At 37.5% G+C, this 22,016-nt stretch overlaps 1 protein-coding gene across 4 annotated transcripts in view; it reads left to right on the top strand.

Annotated features, from left to right (window-relative positions):
- The window catches only part of CPT1A (carnitine palmitoyltransferase 1A), a 37,774-nt gene extending 21,567 nt beyond the window's left edge, over positions 1–16,207 (top strand). For all 4 annotated transcript variants that reach the window (XM_056492309.1, XM_056492308.1, XM_056492311.1 and 1 more), the window contains exons 11-20: positions 1,543–1,738; positions 2,277–2,465; positions 3,434–3,539; positions 5,303–5,419; positions 6,296–6,460; positions 7,181–7,315; positions 8,363–8,515; positions 9,538–9,642; positions 11,528–11,620; positions 13,100–16,207. In XM_056492309.1, the coding sequence (XP_056348284.1) occupies positions 1,543–1,738; positions 2,277–2,465; positions 3,434–3,539; positions 5,303–5,419; positions 6,296–6,460; positions 7,181–7,315; positions 8,363–8,515; positions 9,538–9,642; positions 11,528–11,620; positions 13,100–13,186 (1,346 nt within the window). In that variant the 3' untranslated portion in view covers positions 13,187–16,207. The remainder of the gene's footprint in view (positions 1–1,542; positions 1,739–2,276; positions 2,466–3,433; positions 3,540–5,302; positions 5,420–6,295; positions 6,461–7,180; positions 7,316–8,362; positions 8,516–9,537; positions 9,643–11,527; positions 11,621–13,099) is intronic.
- The last annotated feature ends 5,809 nt before the right edge of the window (positions 16,208–22,016 follow it).

The raw sequence follows: 22,016 nt of genomic DNA, 5'->3' as shown, positions 1-22,016 counted from the left end.
TCTGTGAGGCCTGTAACTCACTCCAATGTCTGAAACTGCCTTCAAACTTGTAACTCCCACTCAACTACAGAATTCAAAACAAAGAGTTTCTAGGCAGATGCAGGGGTCTGCCCACTCTTCCCTGCTGGGGGGTGACATTTGTTGTGCTGGAAGAAGTTGGATAAGGGGGAGAAGTGGCATTGGGTAGTGGATAAAGCAGTAGGTGCATGTGTCAGATAAGGACTTTGCTCTCAGTTCTGCTGCTGGCCTGTGCTGGATTGTTGAGGATTTTTTTTCCAGCTATGCCTCAGACAGCTTTATGTGCAGAGTGAAGAAAAGGACATCCCTGGTGTCATTACTCTGTGTCATAACCAGGAGCTTAAATAGATGAGCAGGTTTTAATTCTCTATTTGACAACTTTAGTCTATGAGCTACTATTATTTAGAATACTGCAATGCTTCAAGTACTAAGAGTGCAAGCACTGAGAGTACTAAGTACCTTGCCCCTTCCCTGTTGTCAATATAATAAAAGGTATAAAAAGTTTGCATTTAGCCTCAGATGTGGTTTTCTTTCAGTCTAAAATAAGTTTGGCACAGAAGTGTAGAAGTGGCTCATTCTAACTAACATCTGATTAAAATACGTCCTGTATATCTTAGTGGCTCTCCTCACTTTCTCCTGTTTAAAGTCTTTCAAATTAAATTACAGTCAGTATAATAATTACTGTATTTTTCTCCTAAGTTTTTCACATTTCCTATTATACTTTTTCCATTTTTCTTTGTTTCTGTTTTTCTAAAGGAAAAGCAATTGTGTCATTCTGTATATGTCTGAGTTCCAAAAACATCTTCACACATTCTCATCAGCAGCTTGACTCCTTGTCTCCTGATCTCAATTGCTTTTCTAAAGAAAAAAAAAAAGGAAAAAAATTGTCTTTGTATTAATTGGTGGTAAAATCTTGATGAACATTGTATCCTGTCACTTGAGCAGATGTTAAATCATGACCTTTGACAGAACATGCAATGGAGTGAATGATTTCACTTGTGGTTTGATACAAGGCCTTCATGACTAAGTGTAGGCTTATCCCAGTTAAGCCATGTAGATAGTAAAATGAGGAAAAACTGTGGCCTAGTTTTCTGCTTCACATAAGATTACACATTTTGGCCATATATGGAATATTCACTCTGCATCTGCCAGGACAAATGTAAACAAAAGCTGATGGTATAAATTGTGAGTTTCTTAAGACTCTCCATGAGTTGTCTAGCACCTGAATGCAAATAATTTAAAAAAACCTTTCCTGATACTCACCTAGCATGTTCTTTGTTGACTGCTTCACCAGACTACACAACTAGTGCTCATTTTTCAGATACAGAAATACAGATTTAGTTGCTTAAACTGCAAATGATTGTCAGATCTGGGCGTTTGACTGTTTCATGCAGGAATCTTTGTGATGAAGTAACATGGGGTGCTGAAATCACTTGTAGTGCATGCAGCAGGCATCTGATGTTATTAGTGCATTGTTGTTTTGAGACTTCAGCTTTGTGTTGACATGAGTGATTGCCATTGCAGATACCCTCCAGCACGTGAAGGACAGCAAGCACATTGTTGTGTATCACAAGGGCCGTTACTTCAAGGTGTGGCTGTACCACGATGGCAGATTGCTGAGACCCCGAGAAATTGAGCAGCAAATACAGAGAATCCTTGATGATGATTCAGAGCCTCAGCCTGGGGAGGAGAAACTTGCAGCTCTTACTGCAGGAGATAGGTATGGTGGTTATTGCTTTTTAAATAAGTTTAGCATTTAGAAATCATTGCATGACATAATCATGGAATATTGGCTTTAGAATTTTAAAATAGTCTCCAGTCAGTTGTTTATACCTCGCTCACTGATTTTGTATATTGGTGATGTATAACAGTGCTTCAGTTACTTGTAATTGTGTGGAGTTAAAAAAAATTTGCAGTGGATTATTTTTTTTAACTGTTGTCTTCTTCCTTATAATAGATCCTTTCCTTTGTTTAGTTTTAAGTGTAGATGATCTCTGCTAAAGGTGTTGCATGTGCAGAAATGCTGAGTTTCTGAGGTTTTGGATGTGTTTTTGGTATGATGATGAGTTGAGTTGGTTCCTAGGATTCCACTGTGCAAGTATTGTCAGAGCTTTTCACAGCTCTCACAGTTTAAGTGCAAGGAAAGCAGTTGTGTCAAATTTCACAGAAGAAGGAGGAAAGTCTCATAGTGATTTTAAAGGTAATCAAACATTCACAAATTTATGTAATCTGGCTATAAACCAATTTTTTTTTTACAGAGTACCATGGGCTAAGGCTCGTCAGGCTTATTTTAGCCGTGGAAAGAACAAGCAGTCCTTAGATGCTGTTGAGAAAGCAGCATTTTTTGTGACATTGGATGACATTGAGCAGGGCTACAAGAAAGAAGACCCAATGAAATCACTGGATGCATATGCAAAATCTCTGATACATGGCAGATGTTATGACAGGTGCAGTATTGACAATGTGGAAAATGCCTTCCTTTTCTATTATTTTTTTTTAATTGGGCTATACATATTAGTTAATGATGATTTTTAAGTTGATAAATTCCATAGAATCACAGAAGGGTTTGGGTTAGAAGGGACCTTCCTCTAGTTCCCTTTGCAATAGAAAGGAACAAATTTCACTACAGCAGATTGCTCAAAGCCCAGTCCAACCTGACCTTGGACATTTGCAATGACAAAGCATCCACAACTTCTCTGGACAATCTGTTCCAAAATATTTCTCCATTAGAACACATCTAAATTTACCCTCTTTCAGTTTATATCTGTTGCCTTGTGTCCTGACACTATGAGCCATGATAAAAAGTCTTTCTCAGCTTTTCTTATAAGCCCTCTTTATATATTGAAAGAAGCTGTTCCCAGAGCCTTCTCCAGACTGAACAGCAAGCCCAACTCTCACCCTTTCCTCAGGGGAGGAGTATTCCAGCACTCTTGCCATTTTCATGACTCTGACCCAGTCTAACAGTTCCATGTCCTTCTTGTGCTGAGAACCCCAGAGCTGGACACAGCTCTCTAGGTGGGATCTTACCAGAGTGGAGTAAAGAGTAAAGAGGCAGAATCCCCTCCCTCACCCTGGCCATGCTGCTTCTTGAGCAGCCCAGGACAGCATTTGCATTCTGGGCTGCAAGTGCACCTTGCCAGCTCATGATGATTTTTTTTTCCCCAAGTCCTTCTCTGCAGAGCTGCTAAATCCTTTCATCCATCAGTCTATTGGTACTGGGCATTGTCTTGACCCAGGTGCAGGGCTTTATAGTTAGCCTTGCTGAACTTCATGAGGTTCAAATTTCTGTCTATTTATTTAAATGTTCTTAAATAAAAAGTGCATTGAATGTGAATTTTAGAAAGAGAGGAAGTTGCAACAGAAAAATGCTTTTGAAATGTACAAAGCCATAAAGAAATCTTCATTTCTTTTGTAGGTGGTTTGATAAGACATTCACTCTCATAATATTCAAAAATGGCAAAATGGGTCTGAATGCAGAGCACTCCTGGGCAGATGCTCCTATTGTTGGACACCTGTGGGAGGTAAGTTTGGTACAAAGAGATAATGCAGAAGATAATGTGATGTGGTCTGGAAGCAGCCCTGAAGGTCAGCAGCTGCTTTCAACCCCTTGCATTCACATTGCTGATGAGTGACTATGTCTACAGCAACTGTAGAATTTGAAAAAGATCCCAAACCTTTGCTTAAGAAGCTGCTATTTTTTGAAGGGATAGCATTTTAGTGAGCTTAGATGTCTTCACAGAAAAGTGAAACAACTCCCCATCTAACTTTACTTTAATGTTTTAAATCCACAGATTATTGCCTCTTTGACATGGCATTGTATTTTTATATGTACGTGCTCCTAAAGCTCTTAAGATTTCTTGCACTATAAAACTCCTCTGCTTACTTTCAAAATTTAAAAAATTGCACAGTTTAACTTTTTGTCTAAGCATTTTTTGCTAAGATGCAGGCTGATATGCTGTTGACATCTTCTCTTGTATTTAATTGCAATGAATGCAATAAATTCACTTTACCATGTCTATCCATCATATGCTGGCTTTAATTCTTGAAATCTTATTTGATTTTTTTCCTTTTTAATTTTGAAGCTTAAACCTCCAAACAGTTATATGACTCAGATCAATTAAAACTATTTCAAAAGCATTAGTTAATTCTGATCTTGTATGTATTTGTGCAAATGGATCCTGAGTGTAACTGGACCCCAAGTAATTTCCAAGTTATATTATAGAAGTGTTTCCATGTGTATAAGAACACAAAAAAAACCTCATTGCATTCTCCACCCAGGGAAGAAGGAAGTCCAAACTGATTTGAGAGTGACATGACAAAGCAGTGTAGACTATCAATGAAAGAGAGATACTTTTTTGCTTTTAATGAATTATATTATATGCTTAATGCATATATCTGTACTGAATATTAGTTGGTGCATTTTCTGCTAAGAATTAAGTGGCTGAAACAGGATTTAATTTTTTAGAAAGTTATCTGTTGTTAGCTCTTTACAGATTGTCTGATTTTAGAATAGAATGGATGAAGCTTTATTTCGCAGTTGTCATGTTCTGACCACTAAGTGCAATGAGAAAATTAAGAGAAAATGAAATTAAAATAAAAGATTAGAAATAAATAATCAAACTTTTTCTTTCCATATTGAGCAGATTCAGGTATTTTGGCAATTCTTTGTGTTTGTATGTGAGTTTGTTGTTTCTGGATTTTTTTCTTCTAACATTGAGGATTGCAAGACAGGGCTTTTTATGTCTGTTCAAGTTGTGCTGTTCATCTTGGAAACATTCTTCTTTCCCACTCAAGAGCTCTAGTGCACATGTAAAACAAACAGCAATTTTGAAAGGGATACAAATCTTAAAAATAATTGAGTTCTTGCAGGGGTTTGCACTTACTCTGAAATAAATTATTCCTTGATGTATAAGTTTTGACAAATAACAAACTTGAAGAAATTCTCTAGAATCTAAATTGAACAGGGATTGTGAAACTTAAGACTGAGTTTAATTTTTTACTTTTGCTTAGTTTGAGGTGGGTTTTGAGTTGAAGAGTTTTTTATTAAACCAGTAGCATCTAGCAAAATGCACCAATGTAATTGAATAAGTGTTTGGTACACATTTGGTGCTGTTGTTGTAAAACTGGGGCTTCACTTGCAGTTGCAGTTCACTATTTGGAAGTGGATTGTATATTTTGTTTCTCTGTGTAGTGAAAATAGGTTATATTGCTTTCACAATGAAATCCTAACTCCATGGCAGTAAGTAGTGTGTTGAAAATTCTGAATAAGTATCATTCTTTGCAGAATGTGATGGCAACTGAGTATCTTGAACTGGGCTATTCAGTAGATGGACATTGCAAAGGAGATACCAATCCAAATATTCCTCTTCCTACCAAACTGCAATGGGAAATTCCAGAAGAGGTAAGTACATAAGATTTAGTGATATGAGAAGAAACTGCTCTCTTCCCCAGCAGTCAAATAATTTATATAATTATTGATAACCCTATTAATCAGCTTTAAATTCCTTTGAATCCTTTAGGTTGTGTACTTCAAGTGTAGCCATTACTCAGGAGATTTTATTACCAATCTTTAAAAATTGTGACTGGAATATGCCAATATTTTACTAAAAGCTTGCTTGGTTGGCAGTATGTCAAAAATAAGTGGCCACCTCTTTTAAATAGTGACTGTACTAAAACAAAGTTTTACTTGCTGTGGTTTCATTACTGTTGTCACCATGAAAACTCTTTTAAACTCTTCCTTTAAAATAACTGTCTTTTTTTGTGTGTGTCCATAGTTCTGCACATATGCCTAACAAGGTTAGATTTTTAAGTTGTTGTTTTGTTTTTTTTTTTTTGCTTGAGTTTCTAGAAAAACTGCCACCACCTATTTGGATTTTAATTCTGAATAAAAAGCTAATGATTGGTGATGTATTTAATTAGGCATGTATGGGAACTTGGAAGTCACATTACTATTGCCATTCTGCATCTGTAGGCCATTCTTTTACATTCTCCTCATCTGAACAGTTTTAATGCTGGTGGGTTTTTCAAGAGTTATTTTTGAATGTGTATTGGCTTAAAACATTTTTATTAGCTTTTTGAATTTTAACTTTCTAGCAAAGATAGCTTCTCTTCTTTCTCTAAAGAGAAAATATTTAGGTAATGATGTTCCTGGCATGCAGAAAGGCAAGCATTTCTTGTTTATCAGTTAAAAGTACTTGCACTTTTTCAATAGTTCTCTCAAATACCATGAATGCATGTTTGTATACATACAGGTGGTTTTTTGTTTGTTTTTTTTAAGTGCCAAGAAGTGATTGAGAAGTCTCTGAGCACTGCTGTAGCTCTAGCAGATGATGTGGACTTCTGTTCATTTTATTTTGATACTTTTGGGAAAGGACTAATAAAGAAAGTGAAAACCAGCCCTGATGCCTTTGTGCAACTTGCCCTGCAGCTTGCTCACTATCGGGTAAGGACAGAGCTGCTCTGGCTTACAGAACCTCATTAAATTGGGTGTAACATGTTTGTGACTAAAACCTGTGACTGTGTGATCTTGCACTGCTTGTACAAGGTTGTACAGGGTTGTTAAAGACATTCAATGCAAATTGATACAAACCCTGAGCAGATTAGTAGCTGGAAATCTCTTCTACAATGGTTCACATACTAATACATTTCTAAATTTTTCCCTTCTGCTTGGTTGGCCTTTCTCTAGGCATTTTGGACTGGAAAGAAGATGCAAAACTTCTAGTAGCTGTTTATGATCTAAACAATGTTAAACTTACCTTTTAGATTAGATGCAGTAGTCATGGACACTCCCTAAGAGGATTAACAGAAATGCCTACCTGTATTTTCTTCTGTTAGCTCACCTTTCCTGTAATGTGCTGCCAGAAAAGAGCAGCGTAGCAACATTCAGCTTCTCTTATAAACTGAAGAAAGTAGAATATAAAATGAAGAGAGTATTCCTTGCTAATCTGGTTGCTCTGGTAGTGTTTATCAAATCCTGCTGCTGATCTTATTTTTGCCTGTGTTATCTTCAGATAAATGAGCTAACGGTGGGCTGCTGAAAACTTAAACGTTGAGTTTACTTTGTGGAGTGATCCATACGCCTGTGTGCTTAGCTTGGATTGTTGATAAAAAGGAGGGGCCAAGTCTGTGTGAGCTCTAAGCTGCTGTTTTCCCCTTTTGCAAGGACATGGGGAAGTTTTCCCTGACGTACGAGGCGTCCATGACGCGCCTGTTCCGGGAAGGCAGGACCGAGACGGTGCGCTCGTGCACCGTGGAGTCCTGCCGCTTCGTCCGGGCCATGGAAGACCCCCACGAGAGTGTGAGTCCTGCCACAGCTGGGGCACTAGGCTTGGGCTGGCTGTTAGGGATGAATTCTTCACTCTGAGGGTGGGGAGACACTGGCACAGGTTGCCCAGAGAAGATGTGGATGTCCCATCCCTGTCAGTGTTCAAAGCCAGGCTGGATGGAGCTCTGAACAACCTGGTCTAGGGAAAGGTGTCCCTACCTGTGGCAGGGGGGCTGGAATGAGATGATCTCAAAGGTCATCTGTGATTCTGTGATAATTCATAAGCACATGAGTTACCACTAGACAACCATGTAAGCCCTCAAATAGTTTTTAAGCATTTAGAGTGATGCTTTTTTTTTAGAAAGGAAGAGCTGCATAAGGTATTTCTCCAGTTTTCTGTCAATAAAGAAGAAAATCTTTGCCAAAAAAAGAATGGCAGAACTTAACCAAAAATACCCTTATTTACCTGTTTCTGAACTCCAGGAAACTGTGATAACTTGTGAAATTTTTGTGACTTGTAAAACTCAAGCATAGATTTATAGAACAACTAATCTTATATTAGCAAAGCTTTCCTTTCTGACAGAGAAGCAATAATAATTCACAGGAAGGAAGTAGTTGCTCTTCTATGTTGATTTTGATGGCCAGCATTTATGGACCTCTGTACCTTCAGTGTTGCCAGTTTGCCTTCTAAAATAGTTCTGGCTGTTTGAGCTTTCTTTAAATCATATTGAGATTTGCTCTCTATAACTCTTTAAGACCAGTATCTATAGAAACTATAAATAATGTCATAAACTTGAGTGGTAATCATGTTTGATTGCAGGGGTAGATAACACTTAAATACTTAAATTAAATACTTAAACACTTAAATTAGTTTTCATTATGCAGTTTACAGCAGGTAATAGCTGACACTTGCTAATACCTGAAATTAAATATATGAGGCTGAAAAGCCAGAGGATTCTGTGTGAGGTCAGCTATCTTGTGCTCAAGGCTGGAGAGTCATGGCTGTAACTTAGTTTCTGCACCTCCATCCTTAGTGCAGCTCACTTAACTGAGTTTCCTTCATCTCTCTTTGTCTGTTAGACTGAGAACACGCTGAAGTTCTTCAGGCAGGCAGCTGACAAGCACCAGCACCTGTACCGCCTCGCCATGACCGGGGCCGGCATTGACCGCCACCTCTTCTGCCTCTATGTCGTGTCCAAGTACCTCGCCGTAGACTCTCCTTTCCTCAAGGAGGTACTGACTTTTATTCATCCCTCTTCTGTGCTGTAAGCAGCCCTTTGGTCAGTTAGGGATTTGTGGTACCTGCTCAAGATGTTTGTACCACTCTGGTTTTCCTAAGGAAAAGGGTAAAATTTCAGCTAGCGCTGTTTAACATCTGCTGGTAAATTGCTTAGTTTCATTTTCCTTTGTGTGTACGTTTATTGATAGACCAAGAAAGATGCTTTCATTGAGTTTTTTAGCATAATACATGTTACTTAGAATTGCAAGAAATATATAATCAATATTGAAAAAAAAATTTCAAGGAGCGCAACAGAGGCTGCGTATTTTCTCTGAGAATTTTCTTGTGAAACTGAAAAATTCAATTCCTTTTAAGTTATTAAGAGTTAAAGGAGCTGTATGTGGCATTAATGTATTTATTGATTACTTTGACAAATTATTAATTAAACTAGATTTTAATGTTGGATTTTATAAAAATAATTACACTGCACTTGTTCATTTTTTCTGATTAATAAAAAAAGTGTTGCCTCAAAATCAAGCTACTCACATTTGTCTGCTTGCTTTCCTAAATGTAGCTAAGTCAAAAATAAAACAAAAATAAAACAGTTTCCACAAACTTTCAAGATGTGTTGTTAGAGATTTTACAAGCTTCTACCTTGATATGGCTAATAATGGTCTTGTTAAAACAAGACCTTTTTGTGTGTAAGTTACAAGGCTGTAGACAGGATAATCTTGTTTGAAGTAGCATTTCTATTGAAAATCTATTTTATTCTCTTAGAGGAATTGACATCACTTCCTCATATGTTAATAGTTACCATATCAGGGTAAGTTTAACTATTTCATTTAAGTTTCTTAATTTTTCATCCCATTGAAATGGGAATTACCCTTAATGTTGCTTTATGAAGTGTTTTCTAAGAGATTATAAAGCAATATTACACCTGTTATAACACTTGTTATCTTGACTAGTTCTTGAGAAAGTTGCCTGTTCTTTAACAGTGTTTTTCTATTTGTTTGCTTCTCTTCCATATCTAATAAAGGTTTTGTCAGAACCCTGGAGGCTGTCAACGAGTCAGACACCACAGCAACACATTAATCTGAAGAAGAACCCAGAGATGTTATCCTCTGGTGGAGGGTTTGGACCAGTATGTTTCCTAAATACAACTAAACCCACTAAAAAAATGTTTTATTTTCAAGATGCCAGTAAAAAAATTTCAGCTCTGTAATCCCTCATTGTTGCATATCAGAGGTGCAGCTCATGCTTTTAAATGCATGTATTTTATATTTTCCCTGATATGGCTGTGCTCAGAAAAATCTGTGCCACTTTTTTCTGGTATCCAGCTACAAAGATGGATTATCCCTAAGGAAACACACATGAAATGTGGTACAGGGCTCCATGGCAAAGAGATCTGATGAAGTTGGGGTTCTTACCACATTGCCTGTGCCCAGAGCTGCTGTACCTCAGGCTGTTACTGCAGTGACAAATGCCTTATTACTTAAACTAGATTTTAAGGTTAGGATTTGTAAAAGTACTTATACATGACTTATTCTGTATATCTCCTTCTTGATTAATAAATGTGTTCATACATTCCTCCAGATTAGGCTTCTCACATTGTTCTGCCTGCCCTCTTAAGTGTGAATAATGGCCAAGTCAAGAATACAGCCATGTTCTGTGGCTTCTGTAGACTTTCAAGAAACCAATGTATGGTTATAGATTTGATGAGCTGCTTATTTGCTGGATATTTTATTGGCATTTGAGCTTGGCCATTGATGAGAATGTTGGTGTCAACAAGACCTCTTAAGCAGCTTTTATGGGGGTATTATACTAGATTAATGTTTTCAAAAAGTGTTTCTATTGAAGGAGCCATGAGAGGTGTCACAGGACTGCTCTTTGCCCCACAGAATTTAGGGTGACAAGTTCAGTGTGTTTTGGCTGGTTTGTCAAGCAGGAAGGTGGGGGATGGAAGGGGGGGGGTGTTAAATAGTTGTTGTTTATTTACTCATGTTTCTGATAGAGCTTTCAGTAATTTCTGAAGTTGGAATGAATTTGACCTGCAGTATCAAGGAGGCCTAGCTGTGGCAATACTGCTCATTCTTGAGAAACTGGCTTCCTCAAGCAGATCATGAACTCAATATTCCAAATGCCCAAAAGGCAATAGAAAAGGGTTTTGGCTGCAGGAATTTCTAACACTTTTCCTTTTGTTTTTGTTTACAAAAACCAAAAATTTGGTTTGCTGAAGTAGCCCAGAGATTCAGTACATCAGCTTTCCATGCATGTGTTTTTTGTTGGTTTTGAAGGGTTTTTTAAAGCATTCAGTAGAGTTTATCTCTGTAGCACTAACAGTGAGAAGAGTGAGAAGACTGTCAGACTGCTTAGCAGCAGTGGCAGCAAAGAGATGGAGGGTTATGATCCTTTGAGTTAGGAAATACAAGAGAGGTGACATCAGGATAATCTATGTTTACTAGGCATAGTTGGAATAAAACACCGGACTGAAACTTGGGACAGTTAATGCTACTAATGTTGAAATTGGACCAGATCTCTGTTTGTGATACAGGTGCTCAGAATCACATGTTTGCTGTGGGGTCAGAAGAAAACCTGCATTTGGCAAGTTTTCATAATACAAGGCTTTATTCTGTTTGTTTACATCTGCAGAATGATTCCAGGAGACTGGTTGTTTAAGTGTACAACTGAACTATTTTATTCCTTGCTGCTTAAGCACTGAAGCTGTATAGCTGCTTAGGACCAGGCCTTGATAAAATAAGCCCTTTGAATAAGTATTTTATTTCAAACCATTACAGGCAAATATTCAGAAAATGGTTATTCCATGAACTTCAGATGAGACTAGAACTATTCCTTAAGTGGAGCCAATCTTCATAAATTATTCATTAAATGTAGGAGTTGAAGTTTTACTTGAGGAAACTGCAACTGATTTTAATAACTGTAGCAACTTTTTAATTATGTGTAACTTGATTGAAAATGAAGGAGAAAGAAATGTTTAAAATGTATTTTTCTCTTCTTTCTTCCCCTAGGTGGCTGATGATGGTTATGGTGTTTCTTACATTATTTTGGATGAAAATTCCATCCACTTCCATGTCTCCAGCAAAATATCTTGTTCTGAGACAGTAAGTCAGTCCCTTCCTATGGTTTAATAAATCTGTTCTGCTGTGTGCTTATAGAACTGTTCTACTCATTGTCTAAAATACATAGTAGAACTTGCAACATACTGGTACAGTGTGTTTTTTCTTTCTCAATACATGCAGTTTTGCTGGAGGTTTTGGCTCCAATTGTATAAATTTAATAGTTCAATGAACCAAGGATACCATATTCTATTTCACTTACACTTTCAAGCATAAGGAAAACACATGGCCCAAGATCATCTTTACACATGTGGAAAATGATCACATGTGTCCCCTAAACAGAAAGATGGGCATATCTTGGTTTTTCTTATTATAGTTTTGATTGGTTTGTCTCAGGCTGCAGCTGTAAAGACAGAGTAAAATATTTGAGTAAAACATATGCTCTCTATTTAAGCCTTCCTGGTGTAAATATTACTGAACAAAGCTAACCCCTAAATTATAATCTGTGCTTAAGAAACATAAGTAATCAAAAATTTATTAAAATAACCCTCATTATTAAAGTATAGTAGATGTCAAATGATGAATATCCTGCTGTTGTGGAGAACTGCTTTGAGTTCAATTCATCCCTCCCCTTTATATTTTTATGGCTTTACTAAATATGCTTGGGTTCATTCAAGGTAGCATAGCTGACCTAGTTTTCCTCTTTTGACCTTCACTTGTCCAGGAGATCATGGTGCTTCTGGTTAATCATTAAAGATTAGGAAATAAAGCTTTGTTTGTTTCAAAGTTGAAATTGTTCTTCAGATGCCTGTTAGCTTGTAGTTTAAATTTCGCTCTGTTCTTTTTATTTATTAGTCAAGTCAAAGGTCCATACAGAAAAGGCAGCATTTTGTGTGTGTGACCTTGATATTAGTAGGGTCATTGTAGTAGATCCTGTAATGTAGCTAATAATTTGCATTTTTAATCTTAATTTCTTTCTTGAACCATTCATCTAGCACTTAGAATAAACAGAACCAGTTCCTGTTTTGTTTACAAATAGAAAGTTGTTATTTTCATTTCCAATGCTTTTTTCAATAGCAAATTACTCAGCATTTCTGATAGGAACTCAAAGAAAAATAATATTTCTGCTCTTTCAGTACTTCTTGGTCATTAGTCATACAGTCACTGAACATTCCTTTTTTTCTGAAAATGAGCTTTTTCAAAATCTTGTAGGAAAAGCAATATCAACAGCCAGCAATTTTTAAGTAGCAGGAAATTGTGCATGTATCTGATTTCAAAAGGATATGATCTCATTTCTGACTGTAGGAAAGTAGATGCATAATGAGGAACTCATTGGTCAGCATAAACCTGGATTAATCTGTATGGCATTAAAATTTCTGTTATTAAAATCCCCATTGCATGGTAAAATACATGCCTGATTTCCATAAGCTCCAAAACTACAAAATATTAGAAAGTTTCTTCTTTTGCCTGAAAAATACCTGTTGATGGACAGTACAAGTATTTGGTTTTTGTTTGTTTTTAAAGGATTCTCATCGCTTTGGGAAGAACATCCGGAAAGCAATGGTTGACATCATGGGTTTATTTAACCTCAGCCAGAACTGCACAAAGTGATCTGCATTCTTGTGCCAAGCAACCTCCTCTGGGTGGGATGAGAACTCTTCTGCACAGTGAACAAGAGCAAGGTTTGTTGAAGAGTAGCTGGAGAAGAAACTGAGTCAGCACCTTCTTGATCACCTATTAAAACCTTAGCAGTATATTAAATGTGTCTTTTTTTGTTGTGGTTTGTTTTTGGCGTTTTTTTGTCAGTAGTATGGAAGAGCTTGTTTCAACAAAGGATGACTTTTAAAATCTTCTATGTTTCTAGGGAGAAAGCATAGCATCATTGCATGAAGTCATGTATATTCTAACTTCTGCAGTTTTCTCTTCATTTGTATACACTTTCTTCTTTCTTTTTTTTTTTAAACTTTAAATTAATTTACTTGTTTCCAGAATCAAAGGGATAAAACACACTGACTTAAATACTAGAAAAATTTGATTTGCTATGTATTAATAGCAGAATGTTCTTCAGTGTATCTGCTGCTTTATGTAAATGAGTGAAAAAACTTGTGGCTTGTTCCTTAGTTGCTTTTAAGAGGTAAATTCTGTAAAACATACCAAAAAATCCCTGCTGTAACCCACCATAACACACTAAGATATAGAAATTTTATGGTTTTTGAAAAGGAAAAAAAAAACAAAACAAAACCCAACCATTGGATAGTACAATGTGTCCCCTCATTAGCAGGTATCACATTTTTCTTACTGCTTCCAAGCCTGTTTGTGACATTGATTTGATTTCTGTATAAATAATGGACCTGTGTGCTTGTTCATGCAAGTGCCTTAGGAAAACAAAGATCCTTAGCCCAGGAAAAAGGCATATGCTGGGAGTTGTTTCAGTGGTGGAAGAGGTAAATTGTGGTAATGCAGATCTGGTTTTTAGATTATAAATTAGGATGAAATGGCATAAGCAGACTTGACCGTGTTGCCAAATGGTGCAGTCAGGTTTAAAGCTCTAATGAAATGCTCCTGTTCTTAAACAGCAAAGGTGGGTCCTTAGGAAGGGAGGGACTACCTTTGTTTGGGATTCACAGATACTCATGTGTTTGCTTTGGTGAATGGAACTGGTGGGTTTCTGGGTCCTGGGAAATGTTAATTGGGTTGAATGCAAGGAAAAGTCTGCCTGTGTAGGCTGGTGATTGCAGCTTGCCTGCTTCCAGCCTGGAAGGACCACTGCTGCATTGCCAGCCATCTGCATGGGCAGGGCCAGCTGCTCCAGCCGTGGGCAGTGGCTCCAGAGTGGGAAAATCCCAGCCCTCCCAACCCTCCTGGGAGATGCTCTTGGTCAGGCAGTTTCTGAAGGATACCAGGAGGGAGGGGGAAGCTTTTTCACTCAAAAAGGAGCATGATGTCTCCAAGGGCAGAAATAAAATGGCTGCTGCCAACTGGAGTAACTTTTGCATGATGCTTCTCTTCCCTGGGCTTTATAGGTGTGGTACCTTTTCTACATCCTGCAGTGCAGTAAAGTGCACTTGTTAGCACAACCATTTTTTTAAATTATTATTTTATATAAGGTACATGATGGTTACTAATACAGTGAATGATGCTCTGAGCTCTGCTGAGTTTAAAAGACCCTTGAGGTGGATATAAAACTTCTCATTAGACTTTGAATGTTTTCTGGCCAGTATTTCTAACTTTCTATGCTTCTTCATGTTTATTTTTACTCTGATCTAGCTAATAAAACACCTGTGTATGTATGCCTGAGGTGTAAACCCTCAAAAATCCAAGATGCATACTTGAGCAACTGCATGCTTGCATAAACATGGGAATCCTCACAGGAACTGATCAAAGGCACTCATTATTTGATTAGGGTACAGTGTGTGGGAAAGGACACTTTGAAATAAGCCTTACTGCATCTGGCAGGCCTGGCACTTATCAAGCTACTGCAACAATTTTATAGTGATCTATTTTTGGAGCTGCAGAAATAATGCACTGGGGTTTTGGGGGATTATTTTTGGTGTTGGCTTTTTTTTTTTTTTTTTTTTTCCTTAATTGACCACTGACCTGTCTGTGTTCAAATTAACCTAAGGGCATATTAGCTTGTAGGATTTTCTTAAAAAGAAAAAAGGTTTAGATTTGACTCTCAGGTCTTAAGCGTTTCTAGTCTAGTTGTAGTCAGTGCAATTTTGCATTCTTGGAGAGTAAGTATGATTGGCACAGAAAGCTGTTTTTTATTGTAAATGTTTAAAATGTTTTGTGGTGTTAAATGTATCTTTTTAAATTTTTGGAATAGATGTGGTTCCTAAACAGATAATATTTTATTTCTTTTCCTTTAAAATGTCAGCAGCATGTAAATAAAATATGCTTTTTGGATGTAAATCTTAGAAATCCACAGTGAATGTAGGTTATTAATAAATAATTTAAATCTTGATGTTCAATATTGTGTACATACAGTAAAACTGCTTGGGTTTTTTTTTGCTCAAAGCCATAGGAATGTAACTGAAATTATCTAGATTTGAATGAACCTTCTAGTACAGTGTATTTTATTGTAAAGTTAAATGTTCATATTCCAGTAAAACTACTAATTTGATACTAAAACCTTGAATCAGTGATTCTCAATTAGTGATTTAGGAGATCAAACTTAGGGTTAAGGAGGTAACTAAAAGTCAGGTTGGATAATAATAATTTTTTTCTCTTTATTAAATAGCAACGTGGAATTGGTGGAATATACCTTGAAAGAGCCTTTTTCAAATTTATTATTTCAGTTATTTCATGGCAGAAGTTAGGAAAGCATGGAGTCCATTTGCAGGGTACATTGTTCAGGATTAATACAGTTCCCAGCTGAATATTCTTTTAAGGCTTGAGGCTTTTGAGGGACTAGGGAAATGTGTGCCTGGCCTTGAAAATCATGGTTCTAATTCAGCCTTTGTACCAATTGTTTTCTCCTGTAAAATGTATTAATTTAAGGTAGTGGATTTTTTTTATCTTGTTTAGTTACTTTACATCTGTTGTTGGTTATTTACATCCAACACTTTGTCTCTATTTTCTATTTTCATCTGTGACTTCAAAAAATGAAATAAAATTTCACAGTTGCCACTACTTAGAACAATGTTTAATATCTTTTGTATTTTCTTCCCAGCTCCCTTGCTGTAGTCTCTTGTAATTCAGGACTTGTGAAACCATTGCTGGTAAATCCAGTCAGGAACAGCAGCAGTGAAAATTCAGTTTGTTTAGCAGTGATTTAAACATGTCTTCTAGTTAATAGGGAATGTGTTAATGAACAATTAAAGCTACAAGAAATTAAAGAAAGCTGAACATATGGATTCACTCTTGTCTGCCCTCAAATTGTGTCCACTTTCTTTTTTCTGTACTGATGCCACATAAAAATTTCAGTGTTCCAACTTCAAGCATTCTCTCTCCAGAAGGAGCAGTCACACAAATAATAAAGGTGTGATCAATTGAAGATAATAAAATCTTGTTAATCTCTGTATTGGGAGCTAAAAATGAGATTTAGAAAAATCTTTCTGACTGGCTTTTGTTCCACATATCCTTACAGTTTACCCCACAATATAGCAATGTTTCCTTCCTTTGCCCTTTTTCTTGGTATTAGAGCAAAATTGTGAGCAGGTTAAAAATAATTGTGTTGAAATAAAACTGATTGTTCTTTTCTGCATTGCTTGCTTACCTTCCTAAACTGCTCTCTATGTAAGGAGGAAGCACAGCACAAGAGAGCAAATTGTCAAGTTCAAACAATTTAAATTCTGATTCGAAACTAGAAAACCCAGCTGTAGTTGATTTCTGCCTCTGTTCCATTTTCTGTTTGGTTGGTTTATTTTTGAAAACACAAATGCAGGTTTTAAGTGTGATGCTACTCCAGCTGTAAATGCATCTGAACCAAAAATGTACACTGAACAGAAAAGACAGAAATAATATTCAAAATATGTAAGAGTATCTGGTAATGCTGAATTTGCCATAGCATTTATATGCCTAGTTATGTCATGAAAATGTAAGTAGCTTCCCATTTTAACATCAGTAAGTCATGGTTTTTGTTTGGTCATTTGGCTTTTTAAAAATTAATCATTCAATACATAAAATAGTTATAAGTAAAAATTTCTTCAGGTGTTCATATCATTCCTATCTCCAGTTGCAGGTAAGAATAAAAGTTTTTGGTTTGAAGACCTCAAACACCTAAACTGTTTCTCCCAGCAAGTCTTTTAGAAAATAATATTAATATTTCTTTCACAAGAATGTAATGCTGTAGTGACATCAAAATCTTTTATTGATGCTGCAAGAGAGTTCTTGGTTAAAACACTCATTTTATGAACAGGACATGCATTATTTCATGTACTAGAGTTCCCTCAGTGATACCTGTGCTTTAGCTCAGATTTCAAACACTGTCCTATCTGATCTGTTCACAAAGAGAGGCAAAAATGTTGCTCTGTAGATTTCCTCCATTGTGGAGCAAGGCAAAACAGCATCTGGAATTTTTGCCTGTGTCTGGTTCTCAGGGCTCAAGCCCAACAGGCTCCTGTCTTTCCCTTGCACACTCTGACTCCAGTTTAGGACAAGTAGGAAGGGCTCTTCTCCACTGCCAAGTGGGACTGCACCAAAAATCCCTGGGCAGCTATTAACTCATGTTTGAGCTTTTTTCCCATGTGCAGTGTACATAAAGGAGCAGGGCTGAGGATTCAAATCTGCCTCTAGCATCAGCATTCCCAAACTATGCAGAGCTGTTCTTTACAACTTAATTATTCTCTTAAAATTCTCGAGTTATTCAAATATAAATTCCAAGGTATGTGCAAAGCAAGTTATAGAAATTTGGGCTTTTCATGAAAGATGTTTCTGAAAGGTGCTGGAATTTTGTAAACAGGATTTTTAACATTGTCTATTCAGGGGTCAAAGTGTGTACTGAGAGCAGCAAGGCTTAGTCTAGAAGTGTGACTTTTGGGAAGATGACACTGTAATCAGAGAGTCATAGAAATGTTGAGTTGGAAAGGATCCATCAGGATCATAAAGTTCAACTCCTGGCTCTGCACAAGAATCCCACCTGTGCCTGAGAGCATTGTCCAAAATCTTCTTGAGCTCTGTCAGGTTTGGTGCTTCCCTGGGGAGCCTGTTCTGGTGCCCAGCCACCTCTGGGTGAAAAAACTTTTTCTAATACTTAACCTAAACCTGCTCTAAATACAACTTCAGGCCATTCCCTTGGGTCCTGGCACTGGTCACCAGAGAGAAGAGATCTGTATCTGCCTCTCCCCTTGAGGAGAAAATTGCAAACTGCAGTGAGGTCTCCCCTCAGTCTCCTCCAGGCTGAACAGACCCAGTGGCCTCAGCTGTTCTTTATCCAGCTTCCCTCAAGGCCCTTCCCCATCCTCATGTCTCTCCTTTGGACACTCTCTAACAGCCTTATGTCATTTTTATCTTGTGGCACCCAGAACTGCCCCCAGCACTGGAGGTGAGGCTGCCCCAGCTCAGAGCAGAGCAGGACAATCCCCTCCCTTGCCTGGCTCTGTGCCTGATGCCCCCAGGACAGGGCTGTGCCTGATGCCCCCAGGACAGGGCTGTTCCTGATGCCCCAGGACAGGGCTGTGCCTGATGCCCCCAGGACAGGGCTGTGCCTGATGCCCCCCAGGACAGGGCTGTGCCTGATGCCCCCCAGGACAGGGCTGTGCCTGATGTCCCCAGGACAGGGCTGTTCCTGATGTCCCCAGGACAGGGCTGTGCCTGATGTCCCCAGGACAGGGCTGTTCCTGATGCCCCCAGGACAGGGCTGTTCCTGATGTCCCCAGGACAGGGCTGTGCCTGATGCCCCCAGGACAGGGCTGTTCCTGATGCCCCCCAGGACAGGGCTGTGCCTGATGCCCCCAGGACAGGGCTGTGCCTGATGCCCCCAGGACAGGGCTGTTCCTGATGTCCCCAGGACAGGGCTGTTCCTGATGCCCCCAGGACAGGGCTGTTCCTGATGTCCCCAGGACAGGGCTGTTCCTGATGTCCCCAGGACAGGGCTGTGCCTGATGCCCCCCAGGACAGGGCTGTTCCTGATGCCCCCAGGACAGGGCTGTTCCTGATGTCCCCCAGGACAGGGCTGTTCCTCCTGCTGCTGACTCAGATTTAATTTCCATTAATGAGCTGGTGGATTGGCAGGGCAGGTGAAAGATTGGGTTCCAGTAAGGGCAAGTGGCACCACATCTGTGATGGAGTGCCACAGCACACAGTTCTTCATTTTGGAACAGTCTGATTTATGGTACAGCTGAATTTGTAGTCCAGTTTCAGATGACCACTTAATACTTGGACCAAATCCCAATTATCCTCCATTTATAGAATTCAAGATTAAGTCTTCTTTTACAGACTTGGTTGTGACTATTGCCTGAGCTCTTCAGGGCCATTTAGAAATAAGAGGGTGGTGTTGGAAACACTGAATGCCACTGTTACTGTGAAGTATGTTACTGTTCATTGTCATTCTTTGGGAATATTTTTACTTTAAATACAAGCAAAAATCATTCTGCATTGACAAATTAAGTATTCTCAGTGCTACACTTGAATACAATCCTTGCTTTAAAAAACATGATTTATGCAGAAAAATTATAACATTTATTTGGGATTTAAAGCAGGTTTTAAAGCACACCTGCTAAGATTTAAAACTTTCATTCCAGTCTGAGGTAAGAGAAGCAGTCAGTATTGTTACTGAGACACCAGTTCTTCAGACAAAAAGTCTGACTGCAAGTTATTAGCACTGCACAGCAGAAGAATCCAGATGTTCACACAAATCATTCCAACCCTGTGGTAATTATATGCTGTAACTGATAGCAAAATTATATGCCAGAGAAAATTGACTAATTTGTACCATGCTAGCATGGAAAGTCACACTTAGCAAGTGCCATAAAAAGAATGAATAACCTGAATTTTATCCAACTATGCTGCTACATGTATATATATATATATATATATGGTGCTATTTTATATATATAAAACATGTTACTTTCTATTGAACAGCTGGAAACAAACAAACAAAAACAATATGAAGATTGCTTTATCAAAAGGAAAACTCTTTATTTATCAATCACAACTAAATAAATGAAATTAACTGTTACAGTGGCATGTTAAGGAGATGTAGTTTTAGCTTTCATTAGGTGCTCTCCAAAATGAAGGGTGAGAAAGCAAACATCTTAATGCACAATGATCCATTTGTTTGAGAGATTCCAGTCTGTGATTATGAAGCTTTATAAGATAGGTGGTACTCTTAGGAAAATCTTTATATGCTTGGAATTACATCTGATTAGATTAAAACTAATCATTAGTTATTCATTCCAGGTTATCTGCCAGTTGGAATTAGGTACTCAAATACACAGTTGTGGCACACAGTTCATCTAATTTCTGACATCACAACAAAAATAATTCTCTTCAATAAAAATGATAATTGTCTCTAGATAATTTGAAATTATATAGATACAAATTTATATATTTGTCTAGATAATATAGTGCCAGGTAGTATACCATAGATTGTTAATTTGCAACTGTTTTTGTTTGTGTTCTTAGGCAACAATGGGGCAGATGAGCCAAAGGTAATGGAGACACCACCACTAATATTTTCATTTATTTTTTAACTGAAAAATTTCTAGGCACTCCAGGGACATAAGAGCGATGGAAATGTTAAAATTACTGGAAGTTTTATTATAGATTACTCTCCATATAAATGATATTTAGCACAAGCCCCTGAATACTTTTGCATTTACCCTCATTTGCCACCAAGGGACGCTGTTTCTCTATAAATGAAGAGAAGCATTGAGGGCTTTGGGATTTTCTTTAGTCTGGGGATTCAGAATGTCTCAGTAATATTTAGTGACTTGTAATTATGTGGACTTGAAATGTCATCAAGTTGTTAAAAAAAAAGGGTCTGAGGTCCTGAAGTTAGTGCTATTTAGATGGAGTAGCAGGTTTGAAGCAGCAGCAAAATATTTGAGTTTCAGTTTTCATGCACATAAATATTTCATTACCTAAATCTGGCTTCCTCAAATTATTTTTACATGCTTCATTTCATTATTTATTATTATAATTTTATATAGTCCTTTATTTTGGTAGAAGTTGAAACACAGATCCTTTCCATATTAAGCACCATACAAGCTCTTAAAAGGACATTTCTCAGCAGATGCTCCAGGTGTGGAGCCTGTTTGCTTTTATCTGTCTGAAGGGTAAAACAGACACATTCCAGCTAAAGGTCATGTTCCTCTTTAAAACTCATATTTATTTGCTGCCATTTATTTGCTGTAATGGCAGGGAATTAAAACCTGAGGTGGAGCATGCTGGAACATGTTTTAATTTTTACTTGCTTGAGCTTTTTCAGTTCTACTCCTCTTCACAGCAAGTACAAGAATTAAGACAAGGAATTGAAAGTTTCTTGGGATTATTCACTTGAGCATTTGAATTGTTCTTTGGTTTCCTTTATTTTTTTCCTCTTTCCATAGATGGGAAGGAATTAAATACAAGTTCAAGATTCATTTTGTAATCTTACAATGTAAAGTGCAACATGCATTCCTTTTCCTCTTTTTAAAATGGGTTGTTAAGGCTGTGTTACTGGAAAGTAACAATTGTGTGTATTTTCTTTTTTTTTGCTGGCACTCAGTACACTTTCTGCATATAATGGTTTCTGGTTTCAACATTTTCTAAAAGTAACACCAGAATTAAAAATACAGTTTTCAGTAAGAAAAATACATTTGTTTCACTTGTGAACCTGTAAATTTGACATTGTATGGGTTATGCTGTTTCTGAGAACCACTTTTAATACTCTTTTGGGGTGAAAAAAAACACATTTTACCAAAAAAAAGGAGAATATTTTCTTCCATTAGGATTTTTACACATTTTTCTTTTCAGTCAGGTTTCTTTGTATCAATGCAATTGTGCAGTTCATTCACTT

Source organism: Oenanthe melanoleuca, chromosome 5 (genome assembly GCF_029582105.1).
Source record: "Oenanthe melanoleuca isolate GR-GAL-2019-014 chromosome 5, OMel1.0, whole genome shotgun sequence".
In the NCBI taxonomy this organism is placed as follows: Eukaryota; Metazoa; Chordata; class Aves; order Passeriformes; family Muscicapidae; genus Oenanthe; species Oenanthe melanoleuca.
The sequence above is the reverse complement of the archived record's forward strand: the minus strand, read 5'-3'. Positions and strand labels throughout refer to the sequence as shown.